The 15,000-nt window shown below is 43.4% G+C and overlaps 1 protein-coding gene across 1 annotated transcript in view; it reads left to right on the forward strand.

The window, feature by feature from the left end:
• The window catches only part of ptgfrnb (prostaglandin F2 receptor inhibitor b), a 114,096-nt gene that overhangs the window by 98,299 nt on the left and 797 nt on the right, over nt 1-15,000 (forward strand). Inside the window, exon 11 of the mRNA XM_063212408.1 lies at nt 10,815-11,123. Within this exon, the coding sequence (XP_063068478.1) occupies nt 10,815-11,123 (309 nt within the window). The remainder of the gene's footprint in view (nt 1-10,814; nt 11,124-15,000) is intronic.

A 15,000-nucleotide genomic window follows, 5' to 3' on the forward strand; every position in this document is an offset into this window, starting at 1 on the left:
TTCTGCCAACATGCATTACAAGAATGACATGAAAATATACCAGCAAAAATCATGAAACAATGTTTGGTGTTTTTCGTCGACGTACTGTAGGCTTACTGTATGTAATAAGTAATGAACCATGATGTGGAATAAAACTTGACAGGTTTAAATCATCAAGGGAAAAGCGCTGGCATGCTAAAAAAAAGACTTCTCCAGGTCTTAGTAGGGACAGCAATAGAGAAAGCAGTGTTGACTTTGGTTTTGTGGAGTGAGGGTAGGAATTTATGGGGGAAAAACCCTGAAAAGAACATCTCCCCAGCTGTGGCCTGTCAAGGAGCTGTTGAGAAGATTCAGTTCATTAGCACGGCTGGACTGGGGGAGAAATAGGGCCTGGACACTTTTGGCTTAAAGGGCCCCTCTTAATGAGAGGCACAGAACTGACTCACCGGTAAGCCCTGCACCGTCGTGGGCCCCTATTTTCAGAGATGTGAAAAAAAAAAAAAAAAAAAAAAAAAAACATGAGGGTGGGAAATGCCCGCTATGCCAGATGGCCAGTCCAGCCCTGTTCATTAGCGCGGTGGTTCCCAAACTTTACCATGGCAAGGCCCCCATACAGTATACCGATGGATTCCAGCCAAGGCCCCCCTTACATGGGTCGTGCCACTATGCGCCTCCTTTCACAACTATAATCTAAGTCTTGGATGCAATGCCCCATCAATAACAATAATAGTAGTGATGTTTACAGATGCAATAGATTATTGTAATGCTGTTCTCAACTAATGGGAATGTTGTTTAGCCTATTATTGGTTTATTTTGGTTTATACCTGTATGTTGGTTATTCAGTTTATTCAATTATTTATTTTGCTATGCTATACTTTTCCTGACAACCTGATGTGGCCCCCCTAGCAACCCCTCGTGGCCCCCTAGGGGTCCCCGGCCCCCACTTTGAAAACCACTGCATTAACAAACGCCACAGCACTAGTGAGGGAGACTGTATAGGAGGGAGTTGTGTTGACTGGACACCTGAATTTCCCTCAGGATTAATAAATGATACTCTACTCTACTCTACTCTACTCTCTAGTCTATGTCAATGTAGTATATATTATAAAAACGATAATTTCTGTACTTTACATAACGTAACTAGTGAAGCTTCACCAAGATGTGAATGGAGTGCTGTTCCACTTTTGAGCAGCTTTTTGGACCAGCTGTATGTGAGGGGGTGGAGTGGGTTCAGCTTACATAAAGAGCATTGCAATGATCAAAACAAGATTAAATCGAAACATGTTTTAACGTTTCTAGGTTAAGCTAAGAAAAAAAAGGCTCCAGTTGAGAAATACTGTGTGTATTTACTCTATAAGATGATAAACTCTTCCTTTGAACTGCTTGTTCAGTCGTTTGATTGTGATGAATCATGTTCCAAGTCATTATAAAATGAGTAGTAAGACCTTATCATACAGGTACATGTTGTCCTAATAGTATTCCATTGCGAAATTCCATATCAGCAACTTTTTTCAACAGTTAACAATTGGCTATTGATTTGGACCAAAGAACAATGGGAAAATAGCAGTGAATACACTGCAAAAATGCAGTTAAAACAACAGCGCCCTAAAGTTTCATGCAGCTTTAACATCTAGTAGTGACTTGCATGTATCGTTATAGCCTTAATAGAAATGATTATCAACTAATTATTTTATAAGGATGCCATGGACAATAAATCCTAATTAATAAAAAGTTATGAAAACGAGCAGGACTTTGGCATCAAAGCGTTGCCTCCATGGTCATCTTGACAGCATTGGCCTCCAAAAGCTAATCAGTTCATGCACCTTGCACAGAGTATGAGCATACAAGGGTTTTGGTCCAAATTCATCTTCCCATTCCAGAGTTATCGCACAAACAAAAAACTGTGAGGGACGCACATATCAGCAGCAACAACAGCAGGCCTCCAGCACGCTCAGTAGCCAGCATTAAAGCATAATGATGGTAGAGTTATAACAAGATATATGTGCATTTCGAAATATAAATAAAGGATGCGGGGCCCACCGGTGAGTCAGTTCTGCGCCGCAAATTATGAGGGGCCCTATAAGCCAAAAGTGCGGGGGCCCTATTTCTCACCCAGTCTAGCCCTGCACATATCCACACATATCCATGTACCATCTCTCTCTCTCTTCCGTCTTCTCTCTCTCACTCTCTCTCTCTCATTTATTTATGTACATGACACCCGTCCCAGTACAGCATGCACTTTGTGTGTGTTTCCACCCTTTCAGCTATTGAAACAAATTGAGATGGATGACTCTGCATTTTTTGTTGGGCATGTGATCGCTCCAAGTCGTATCTAGACCCGTCTGGTGGTGCGAGCCACACCGAGACCCCGCTGCTTACAAAGGTTCACTGAACAGTCCGTGGCACGGCTCCCCTATCAGCGCATTATCAAAATACACCTTAAAGGGTGAAGTGTTTGAAAAGATAAGATAAGATAAGATAAGATCAACTTTTATTGTCTGTTTGCACAGAAATTTGTCTTACATGACACTTCTCCACAATCCACATGTAAATGCACATTAAAGACACACACAACACAACACAACACAACACAACACAACACAACACAACACAACACAACACAACACAACACAACACAACACAACACAACACAACACAACACAACAAAACTTTGAAAGATGATGACCTCACTCCTTTCCGAGTAACTGTGCTTAGGTTGGAACGGGATGCGAGTCACTGACAATTGAACTGAAGGTGCTGCTGAAAGTGTTTTTGTCACGGAGACGGAGAGGAAGAGGGAGAGAGGCGTGTTGAGACATGATGAGCTCCGACTCCCAGGGTTGCCAGATGAGGCTGATGATTTCCAGCCCAAAAAATGCTGAAAACCCGCCTAGAAGCACAAAATCCCGCCCAATTCTATTGATTTCCATGGTAAAAATTGGGCAGGTTTTTCTGCTAAATGCCATTTTTACCCGCACACAGCCATCCTAAGCAGCCCAATTGGGCGGGAAACAGCCCAATCTGGCAACACTACCGACTCCTCCAGTCCTCCGGGCGGCAGGTGCCCTGCAGCCAGAGCTGGACTGGCCATCTGGCATAGCGGGCATTTCCCGGTGGACCACGAACCCTTGTGGGCCTCTATGATTTAACCCCATCCAGACCGGGCTTTTTTGGCATTCCTGGGACCGGGGGGGGGGGCTCTTTTGACCCCCCCCCCTCATAACTTAGGAACCGAATGCCGTATGACCACCAAACTTGGAGGGGATGATCTTCAGCCAAAGATCTATGAATGACATCAGTTTGGTGTCATCATTGGATATTATGACATCATTATGACGTCATTTCCTGTTTTTATTGCCCAAAATGTCACCTTCATGTATTTTCCATCTAACTTGGGAAATGCACATCAATTTTGGTTATTATTTGCTTCAGACCACTTCAAATGTTCACAAGGGTGTCTGATGCTGATGAAAATGTAAAACATATGAAAAGTGATGATGATGAGACTTAGATCAGTGATTTTTGGTCAGGCGTACCTGTCAGAAAACCGTTGCCATGGCAACAACAAAAATTATAAACCTAATCTTTTGGTATCACACTGTAGCCAACTTCATTTTAGGAAAAGTCACAAAGTTTCGTAGTCATAGCTTTAGTCATTCAGGAGTTATACGTCATCAAAGTTGGTGCGGGCACTTTTAGCCCCCCCCGGTCTGGATAGGGTTAAAACAATCTTTCTTAATTGAAAGAAAAATGTCTGCACATTTAAATCCCCTTTGTGTTATTTTTAATAATAGACCAAGCTTTAGATCAAAAGCTTGGCCTATTATTAAAAAGAACACAAAGGGGATTTAAGTGTGCAGACATTTTTCTTTCAATTTTAGTTTTTGTTTATGTTTGGCACCTTTTAATCGGGAGTGCGGTGTGATCCGGTTAAACACAAAACAACATTATTTTTTTTTAAACATTTCTGAAAATAGGGGCCCCCACAAGGGTGCGGGGCCCCCCGGTGAGTCAGTTCTGCATTGCTAATTATGAGGGGCCCCTTTAAGCCAAAAGTGCCCGGGCCCTAGGCTATTTCTCCCCCCAGTCCAGCCCTCCCCTGCTCCACCTGACGCAGGAGCGATGATGATGATGAAACTGTGACATATAAAAATGTCCTGCTGCGTGGAAACAGCTCCTGTGACTGATTTACTCATGCTGGAGTGCTCCAGCGTCAGCGTCTTGCACCTGTCTGTCTCTGAACATGTTGCACTCGGCTCTCACCCCGTGGGAACTACGCTGGTGTTCGTTTGTCATGTCACTGTGTGCCTTGTTGTGGCATGTCCCAGTGGTATGTCTCTCTCTCTCTCTATTTCCCTTTCTCTCTTTCTCTCTCTCTCTCTCTCTCTGTCTCTCTCTCTCTCTCTCTTGCTTTCTTTCTCTCTCTCTCTCTCTCTCTCTCTTTCTCTCTCTCTTTCTCTGTCTCTCTCTCTGTGTGTGTCTTTCTCGGTCTCTCTCTGACTGTCTCTCTGACTCTTGCACAGAGGTGTCACAAGTTTAAAAAATGTAAGGAAAAAGTGTCATAAGTTTTTTTTTTTTTTTTTTTTTTTTAAAGAAAGAAAGAAACATGGTTTCCTTCCAACAACTCACCTGAGTAAAAAGTAGGCCTGTGTACTTGTCTTAGGATCAGCTGACTGCGCTGGTTGGATCAAGTTTGTGATGGCTTCTTGTAAGGTTTTTATTGTTTTTCAGTAACAACACAGTTTGTCTATCCCATTAGGTACAACCGAGTAAATGGTGTAACAGCTATGTAATTTCATGTGCTAGTGTTGAAATTATACCATGAATTTACTTTTACTTTTACTTTTGATATCTCCGATCTTTTCTCTCTCTTTCTCTTTGTCTCTCTCTATTAAAGACCTGAATATGTAAAATTCCACAGGATTTGCAGATTGCCATAGAGACTTGCGTCTTCCAGAAGTTTGGTCTTCCAACAATGCTAGGCCTACTGACCAGTGTAGCACAGTGTACTGTACACGTTTTCCTATGAGCACTCTAGTACATGACAATGGGCAGTCATGGGTAAGCGGTTAGGGCGTCAGACTTGTAGCCCAAAGGTTGCCAGTTCGACTCCCGACTCGCCAGGTTGGTGGGGGGATTAATTAACCAGTGCTCTTTCCCCATCCTCCTCCATGACTGAGGTACCCAGAGCATGGTACCGTCCCGCCTCCATTCTCCCTAGGGGCGCCATTGAGGCCTCCCCGCTTGCACGGGTGAGGCATAAATGCAATTTTCCCAATGGGCTTTCACGTGACAAGCAGGTGTAGTTTTTCTTAATAAGAAATTATCTCATGGCATTTGGCTGAACTTTGAAAAACAATGGGATATAGTACTAGTTTAACTGTTCCCTTTCCTTTCCAGTACAGGGGTGCATTTCTCAAAACCATAGTTGCTAACTATGTTAGCTATTTTGTTGTTTTCTATGCAGTTTCCTATTGGCAACTACCCATGTTGCTAACTGGCTAACAACTACGCTTTTCAGAAGTGCACCCTTGAACATTTAAAATCATTTTGATTAGTGTCGAATTGTTTTTATTTGTTTTGCTGTCAAAGGGCTACATTTGCAAATCGGCCCATCTCTCTTTTTCATTCTGTCATATTTTATCTCTGGTATCAAAAAAACTAATTCTGTGTGCTCCCGATAGCATCAGCACTTTTTCCTGTATTGTTTTTCCCCTTTGATTCCCAATAAAAGCTGCATTCAGCACTGTAACTCCGGCGGCAGATAGATTTGTGTCAGCGATCTTTGTTTGACCTAGACGTCTATCACATTGTGTAAGAGGGAGCGTCCTATATTCACTACAGTAGCGTGTGTCTGCCTTTTGCCAGGATGTGCCTGCGCACTGAGCAGGGCACAGCTGGTTGGCTTCATTCATTCAACCTTCCTCTTATACTACTGACATGAAACGTGCCTCTTTCTCCATGGTGGTGAGTTTGTTAATAAGTCATTAGGCATTGAAGTCCCTTTGTCCCGGTGCTGTAGAGTAGAGGTGCCGTGCCCTCAGGGCCGCCGACAGCTTTTACCAGGCCCGGGACAAAGTCATTTGAAAGGGCCCCTCAACCAATACATACAATGTAATGAGAACCCAATTCTAGGAACCCTCTTTCCCTGGGCCCAGGACAACTGACCCCTTTGCCCCCGCTCTGTCGGCTTCCCTTTGTCCCGGTGCGATGCAGTAGAGCAGAGGTAGGTACTTTAGTGTGGCGTGCCATGTCGTTGTGGTGCAGTAGAGTAGAGCAGAGGTACTTTAGCGTGCCATGGCGCGTCGTTGTCGTTGTGGTTCAGTAGAGTAGAGGTACTTTAGCGTGGCGTGCCATGTCGTTGTCGTTGTGGTGCAGTAGTGTAGTGGTCTGTTTGATGTGTGTTGACAGGCTCATTGGCGTCATCTGGGGAGCTGACATTGTCTCATTATGTCTCCCTTTATCCTGTATCTTTCTTTAGCTCTGAGGTGGCGCTCTTGTCTCTGTGATCAAGGCAACGCTGTTATTTTTGTCCTTTTGAAGTAGTTGTGTCTCGTGCAGTTAGTTGTAGCTTAATAGGGATTCGGTTGGGGTTAGTGTATGTGTGCGTGTGTGTACGTGTGTACGTGTGTGCGCATGTGTGTGTGTGTGTGTGCGCACGTGTGTGAGTCAGGGTTAGTGTGTGTGTGTGTGTGTGTGTGCGTGTGTGTGTGCGTGTGTGTGTGTGCACACGCACATGTGTGTGTGCGCACATGTGTGTGTGTTGGGTAGGGTGGTGGTGGTGGTGGTGGTGGCGGTGGTGGTGGTGGGCTGAATGCTTCCTGGCCTTTGTACCAGTTGGTGTTTTTTTGATGTCAAGAATAGGCCAGGAAAGAAATAGACATTTATCACGCTAAACGTATTGACCTTGGTCAGTGCAAGATTTTGCCTGCGCTGAACATATTAGGATCTAACGCTGGACAAGGCCACTAAGACTAAAACAGGACAGGGCAGTTCACTCCACAATATTCCACATTCCACATTGACATTCCGCAATACATCAACTCTGTACATATTGAATCAGATGTCTACTGACATTTCTAAAGCCCAACTTTTGCATTTACTCATTTCAGAGGTATGGCAATACGGCTGTCTGTCTGTCTGTCTGTCTGTCTGTCTATCTATCTATCTATCTATCTATCTATCTATCTATCTATCTATCTATCTATCTATCTATCTATCTATCTATCTATCTATCTATCTGTCTGTCTGTCTGTCTGTCTGTCTGTCTGTCTGTCTGTCTGTCCTACTGTCTGCCTACCTATTCACTCTCCTGGATAGTATTGTTGGTCCAGTGACTCTCATCTAAGTTGAGCAACCAATCAGAGTACACATGTGTCACTCCAGAGGCCTCCCGTGTCACAGGGGGCGGAGCCATAGGTGGGACGAGCAGGGCATTTGTCCCTGGGCCCAGGGCCCTCCCGTATTGGTGGTGGGGGCAGGGCCCTTATTACAGTTTTTCTCAATTGGTTTTGTACATTTCTCACAACAGAATAATCATTCTCAAAACTTCTTGTTCAATTGTGACTTCCTGCTGTTACCTGTGCACATGGTAAAATACGTTTCTCGTAGTTTTCAGCATTTAGCAAATGCTTTCATCACCATGCAAATGGTTGTGTACAATTCTCAGTGTTTTTGTACATTATCAATTGATTTTGTCGTGTTCTGCAAAATGCGTTGTGATAATCCATGAAAGATCTCACTCCCCAAAACATTTACACAGTGACATAACAAGCAAACATTTTGATGGCTCTGACACGTTCACAGACACAAAAACCTGGTTTTGAGAGATTGGCCAAGGGTTTGAGCAAGAGATTGGGTTTTGCAGGTCATCCATGGTTTTGCCACTTGTTGAATCTTTTTTGGAAATGAACGTGATGTTTTGCAAAATGCGAGTAAGATTCGAGAAATGTACAAAGCCAATTGAGAAAAACTGTATGACTTTGGCAGGTTGTATTGGGGGGGCCCTATTAGTGTTTTGCCCTGGGGCCCTGTGTACAATTGTTCCGCCTCTGCCTCCAGTGTCACTGGGGGCCATGGCTGACACAGGAGCGCAGCACATCGACCACTACTTTGCCCTTTTCCCAGCCCTTCCGTTGGGCTGATCGCTCAAAATGCATCAATTCAGCATAGATGTGCTGTGCAGCACCTCTAACAAGGGCAGGACCAGACAGGAGGACAGTCGTACAGTAGAAGCTATAGAAATATACAGTGACTGTAATCGCCTCTAACTCTCTTCTCTTTCGCTTTCTCTTTCTCTCTCTCGTTCTCTTTCTTTCTCTCTCTCTCTCTTTCTCTCTTTCTCTCTCTCTTTCTCTTTCTCTTTCTTTTTCTCTTTCTCTCTCTCTCTCTTTCTCTCCCAATTATTCACTTCATCTCTCACATACACTTTCATTTTTGGTTTTGTTTGTCTTTCTTGTAATTTTTTTAAATTACTATTATTATTACTATTACTATTATTATTAGTAGTAGTATTATTGTTGTTGTTGTTATTATTGTTATTTCAAGGACCCACACACTTTTTTCTCACACTTTGCAACCTTGTGTAACCCTAAAAAGTCATCAGAGGGACATATACGGTATAATATATTGTGTTTATGTTCATGCCCAGCCGTTATTATATTCCCTGACTAGACACCAGAAGAGTGCAATTGCCTGCTGATGAAGCCGGCCTCATTAGGCCATGTACACTATGTAGGAGGAAGAGGAAAATGCGCGGATGCTGAACAGGGCTGAACAGGGGGAGAAATAGGGCACAGGCACTTTTGGCATAGCCCCTTAATGCACACCGTACCAAAGATTCTCTATTCTAAATTTAAACCATCTCTGACCGTACCTCCAGTGGCACTCTGTAATCTGTCATTGAAATGTACCTATCATAGCACTACAATACTATGACACAACACAGGCTCTTTAGTAATGCAGGACGACTTGGTCATTACCATACTGGTAACAACAAATGTATAAAGCCGCGTCATAAGGAGTTACAGTTTTTCTCGATTGGTTTGGCTAATTTCTTGAAACCGAGATGACATTTTTATACATTTTGGGTAATTTGGCTAAACATTCTTACACTTCTGCACAACAGTTCAGATAACTAGCAAAATGTCATATACCTCCCAAAACAGCTCATTCTTGCATCAGCACTAAACCTTCTCCCACATAAATAGTCAGTACCATAAAAATGGCATATATCCTTCTCAATTGGTTTGGCTCATTTGCATTCATTTAGTCATTCTGTCAAAATAAACTGGATGGTTCAGCATAATGCCATGGATCCTCATCACTTGCTCATATCACTTCAAAAACAGCTTACCCGTGTGTCGAAACTAAATTCCTTCCACAGAATGCCGTTTGAAAAAATGTCAAGAAATTAGCCAAATAACAGAGGAAAGTGTAGTATACACGGTTGTAAAATTATTTTCTACAAACTAGTAAAGTTACAATAGCATCTGGCCTGTTGAACACTGTCATGAATTTACTGTTTACAGTAAAGAAATTCTTAAAATATTATGTCCTTGACTGTTTTGACAATTGTGTAGACTACTTTGCATATGATGACTCACACAATGAAATCATGCTGACATGTTTTGGAGAGGGCAACCATTAGACTGAGAATTGTCTAATTCGTTTAGATAAGACAGGTCAATTTATTTGGAAAATGTGCTAAATGTATGCTCAATGTGTCAACTGTAGGGTACTTGTATATAGCCATCTGCCGAGATGTACTAAACATTTGAGACATACACAAAGCATTTGAAATTTGATGAAAGCAATGAAAAATGCCATTCTGTTGTGGGAAATTGTAAGTTGGTTTGGAGATTTGTCCGTGTTGTTTTGAGAATGTCATCTCAGTTTTGAGAAATTAGCCAAACCAATCGAGAAAAACTGTAAAGGGGCCCCTCATAATTAGCGGCGCAGAACCGACTCACCGGTGGGCCCCGCACCCTCGTTGGCCCCTATTTTCAGAATTTAAAAAAAAATAAAAACATTTCTGAAAATAAGGGCCCAGGAGGGTGCAGGGCCCATTGGGAAATGCCCGGTATACCAGATGGACAGTCCAGATGCTGAGAACGGCTCCCTACTGACACAAAATAATGGTTTCGCGTTTTTTTTTATGGGAGAATTGTTGCAAGAACTCAGCACAATCACATAATGATACAGTATATCTACCATTTTATGGAACTATACTGTACTGAGGCAGTAGTACAGGATATAGTATAACTTACTGTAGCCTACATTTTATCATGTCAATGTTGCTCTTTTGAAATGAGTGCTTTGCTTTCAGTGGCAATAAATATGATCAATGTCTCTTATTACCTGGGACTTTATGTAAAACGTCTCTGTCTCTCTCCCTCCATGTTGTCTGTTCTCTGTTACCACAGACAACACGGTAGTAGTTTACAGTGGTTATGTAGTGATGTACGTTAAACACCATGTGCTCTCTCTCTCTCTCTCTCTCTCTCTCTCTCTCTCTCTCTCTCTCTCTCTCTCTCTCTCTCTCTCTCTCTCTCTCTCTCTCTCTCTCTCTCTCTCTCTCTCTCTCCTCTCTATGTTATCTGTTCTCTGTTACCACAGACAACACGGTAGTAGTTTACAGTGGTTATGTGGCGATGTTAAACACCATGCGCTCTGTCTCTCTGTCTCTCTCTCTCTCTGTCCCCTCCATGTTGTCTGTGTTCTGTTACCAGAGATAACACGGTAGTAGTTTACAGTGGTTATGTGGCGACATTAAACACTGTGTGCTCTCTTTCTCCCCTCCATGTTGTCTGTCCTGTCCTCTGTTGTTGCCGTAGACGACGACACGGTGTACGAGGTGCGCTGGTTCCTGTCTCGTCTCCGCGGCGGCGACAGTCCCGTGCTGCTGGCCTCCATGGACCGGCACGGCGTGGTGCGCAAGACGCCGCGCAACGGCACCAGCGACGTCAGCCTGGAGCGCGTGGGCCCGCGCGCCGTCACCCTCAGCATCCACAGCACGCAGGACACCGACACCGGCGAGTACCACTGCCAGACCACGCCCTGGATGAGGTCACAGACCACCGGCGCGTGGAGCCAGGCGCCTGCCCTCACCTCAACACGAGTCTTCCTCAACGTCAAGTTTGCCTGTAAGTACATGGGTTGTTGTTGGGTTTTTTATGGGCTTTTGTGCCTTTACTGATAGGAAAGTGGAGAGTATGACCGGAAGTGAGTATGGGGAGAGAGATGGGGAAGGATCGGCAAATGACCCGGGCTGGAATCTAACCCGGGTCGCCGGTGTAGTAACCCAGTGCCCTACCGTTTGGCCACGGCAGGGCTACATGGGTTGCACTTAACGATATTTTTCACGATAGTGAGGTTTAGGGGTAGTGAGTGAGTAGTGAGAACGGATGTGATCGCTTGTGGTTTGATGCTAATACTCCCATTTACTTCCAGTGATTATGCTAAGCTATGCTAATAATTCTGATACAATTAAATCTAAGTACTGACAACACTGAGAATGAAAATGATAGGCACATTGATGAATAATGCTTGGAAATACTGCAAATATTGTATGTGAAAATCAAAAAAGGGTGGACTGTTACTTTAAGATGGCTTGGGGCCCAGAGGCTACTGGTTGTTCTTGGGCAAATTTCGCGACAACATTCCATAGACAGTGTCATAATTATGAGCTAGGAAAAAAAGGATATTATAGAAGTAGCCTATAGGCACCCTGCTGTGGCCAAACGGTAGGGCACTCGTCAACCATGCGGCTGACCCGGATTCGATGTCCGGCCCGGGTCGTTTGCCGGCCCTTCCCCGTCTCTCTCTCCCCACTCGCTTCTTGTCACCATCTTCACTGTACTATCATAAATAAAGTAAAAATGACCAAAAAAAAAGAAGTAGCATATAGTCAAAGAAGCTGTTGATTCAGTTTAGTTTTTTTGTGGCCGTAAAATGTCATCTGGTGTGTGTGTGTTCTTCTCAGGTCGACAGTTTAGCGTGCCGCCACAGCAGAATGTGTTGTCTCTTCTGCAGGTTTTTCCACATCTGCGTTAGTCGCCTAAACTGTGCGGTGAAGGGAAAGTGCTTAGAATAGTGTAATTAAGACTCACTTGGAGCAGAACACCCAGCACCTGCTGATGCTTTGTGTTTTTAGAAGAGAGCTTAATGAAGCAGATTGTGTGTGTGTGTGTGTGTGCGTGCGTGTGTGTGCGTGCGTGCGTGCGTGCGTGCGTGCGTGTGCGCATTTGCTTGTGTGTGGATGCATCTGTGGTGTGTGTGGGGGGTGTGCGTCCCTTGTGTCGTGTCGTGAGCTCATCGCTAAACAAAACAAAAAGATGCCATGATGCTACATATGAAAAATTGCAGACATGCATCTTTACTAGCAGTACTCCAAAGACTTTGTGCACATGTGCACCAAGCACCACACACATCACATAGCATCACTCTCATCTCATGGCACCATATGAGGTAATCAGAGGTGCATAAAGTAGAAGTGAAAATACTCTTCCAGATGCAATTTTACAACACTAGTAGTATTACATTACATTACATTACATTACATTTGGCAGACGCTTTATAACCAAAGCGACTTACAAACAAGGACATTATCATAGCCAACATCACTAGCAGATACAAAGTGATGTTGGCTATGACAATGTCCTCGTTTATAAGTCGTTTGTAGTACTGTATGTTATTATACAAAGTTGAAACCCTGTAATATCATGCCACTAGTGTTGTAAATACATAAGTAAGAGTACTTTTACTTGTACGCAGAGCTCTAAATTAACACCAGCCAACTAGTCAATTTAGTCAATTTAAATTTAAAGTCAATTTAGAGCCCTGCTTCTACGGTACTTCATCCAACACTTGGCTCGTTTGTAGTATGATATTACAACATTGAAACTCTGTAATTTCATGTCACTAGTGTTGTTATTACATATGTAAGAGTACTTCTACTTCTCCAGTCCTTCATACAACACTTTACTCCACTTTATATAACATGGCCCAGTATGAGGTAATGCGCTCGTTGTCTCTGGGCGAGCGGAGCGGATCATAACAGGCGGGTATTTAGTATGATATTACAAAGTTGAAACCATGTAATATCATGTCACTAGTGTTGTTATTATTACATACTGTATGTAAGAGTAATTTTCCTTCTACACTACTCTACACAACACTTTACTAACTCCACTTTATATAACGTGGCACAGTATGAGGTAATGCGCTTGTTGTCTCCGGGCGAGCGGCGAGCGTCTCATAACAGGCGGGTATTTAGGTTAGACAGCAGAGTCCAATCACTGTGCCTTCCGGCCCGATGCTGCTGCTGCTGCTGCTGCTGCTGCTGCTGCTGCTGCTGACACAGTACGAGGCTAATTATTATGCACACACACACTACACAGGCTGGCTGCACAGAATTATTTTTGTCCTTGTTTGTTTGTTTGTTACATGATGGTAACTGGATTTTTTTTCTAGTCTACTGTACTGTAGTCTAATCGGGACAGGAGTGAACATACGTGAATACATTGAAATTGAAAAAAAAGAGAACATTAATGTTTGTTTGTATAAATAGAAAATGTACATTTAAATGTGTGGTACTTATGTTGCTCAATTATATTATGCACTGTATGTAGTGCATAGTACTGTATATGATTGTGTGTGTGTATTGAAGTGTATTTGTGTGTATTTGTGCATAGGTGTGTGTGCGTGTGTATGTGTGTGTGTGTGTGTGTGTGTGTGTGTGTGTGTGTGTGTGTGTGTGTGTGTGTGTGTGTGTGTGTGTGTGTGTGTGTGTGTGTGTGTGTGTGTGTGTGTGTGTGTGCCCATGCCCTGCGTCATACTTTATTTTAATGTAGTGTTTTTCCACCGCCCCTTGGTGTGCATCAGGGATCCCTTGGGGGGCGTTGAGAAGGAGACAGCGGGTGGGGGGTAGGGGGTGGGGGGTGGTGGGGTACTGAGTAGCCAGGGGGGCGCTAGTCATTTTCAATTTCTAATACTAAGGGGGGCGTAGGCAATGTTATGAGGAGGTCAAGGGGGGCGTTTGGGAGGCTCATGATGAGGTCAAAGGGGCGTTTGTTGAAAAAAAGGTTAAGAACCACTGCTTTAGCATTTCTATACATGTGAAAAATAATTCTCCTTGTAAGCTTGTATCACTCGTAGAAACATCAGAAAGTGCGCTCAACACCTTCTAATACGCCACAATGGGTGCTTAACTTTGTCAGTAAATGAACTCAAGCCTGAAAACTAAATGATTAAAGCAGTTCTCTTCATATTTCCTTTTTCACACTGAGGAAGGGTGTAAACCCGAAATGTTTTATATTTTGCTTGCGTCTCCCCCTCTCCTTAGCTGTTATCATTATTATTATTATTACGTATTACTTCTTGCCAAGGAGGTCATGTTTTAGGTCATGTTGGTTTGTCTGGCTGTCTGTTTGTCTGTCTCTCTGTCTGTCTGATTGTCAGGAAGATAATTCAAAAACTTATTAACGGATCTGGGGTCCGTTTCTCGATTCTTGTCGTTGCTAACCGTCTTAAGACCGTCTTACCATTCCCTTCGATTTAGTGGTGAGTGTCGCTGTCGAGAGTGAGTTGAGTCGCTCTTACGAAGGACGTTGCTACCGTCGTTAGCAAAGACGCTTTCGAGATACGGACCCCTGGATGAAACTTGTCTCCCCCTCTCCTCAGCTTTTATCATTATTATTGAGTATATATTTTGCTTGTGTCTCTCCCTCTCCTCACTCAGTGTGGGCCTCCATGCTCTTCTCATTATTACTGATTATATATTTTCCGTGTGTCTCCCCCTCTCTTCAGGCGTTATTATTGATATTGATGATCATATATATTTTGCTTTTGTGTCCTCAGTGTGGGCGTCCATGCTCTTATCATTATTACTGATTATATATAGTTTGCTTGTGTCTCCCCCTCTCCTCACCTGTTATTATTATTGATTATATATAGTTTGCTTGTGTCTCCCCGTCTCCTCACCTGTTATCATTATTATTGATTATATACTGTATGTTGCTT

Source organism: Engraulis encrasicolus, chromosome 12 (genome assembly GCF_034702125.1).
Source record: "Engraulis encrasicolus isolate BLACKSEA-1 chromosome 12, IST_EnEncr_1.0, whole genome shotgun sequence".
Classification (NCBI taxonomy): domain Eukaryota; kingdom Metazoa; phylum Chordata; class Actinopteri; order Clupeiformes; family Engraulidae; genus Engraulis; species Engraulis encrasicolus.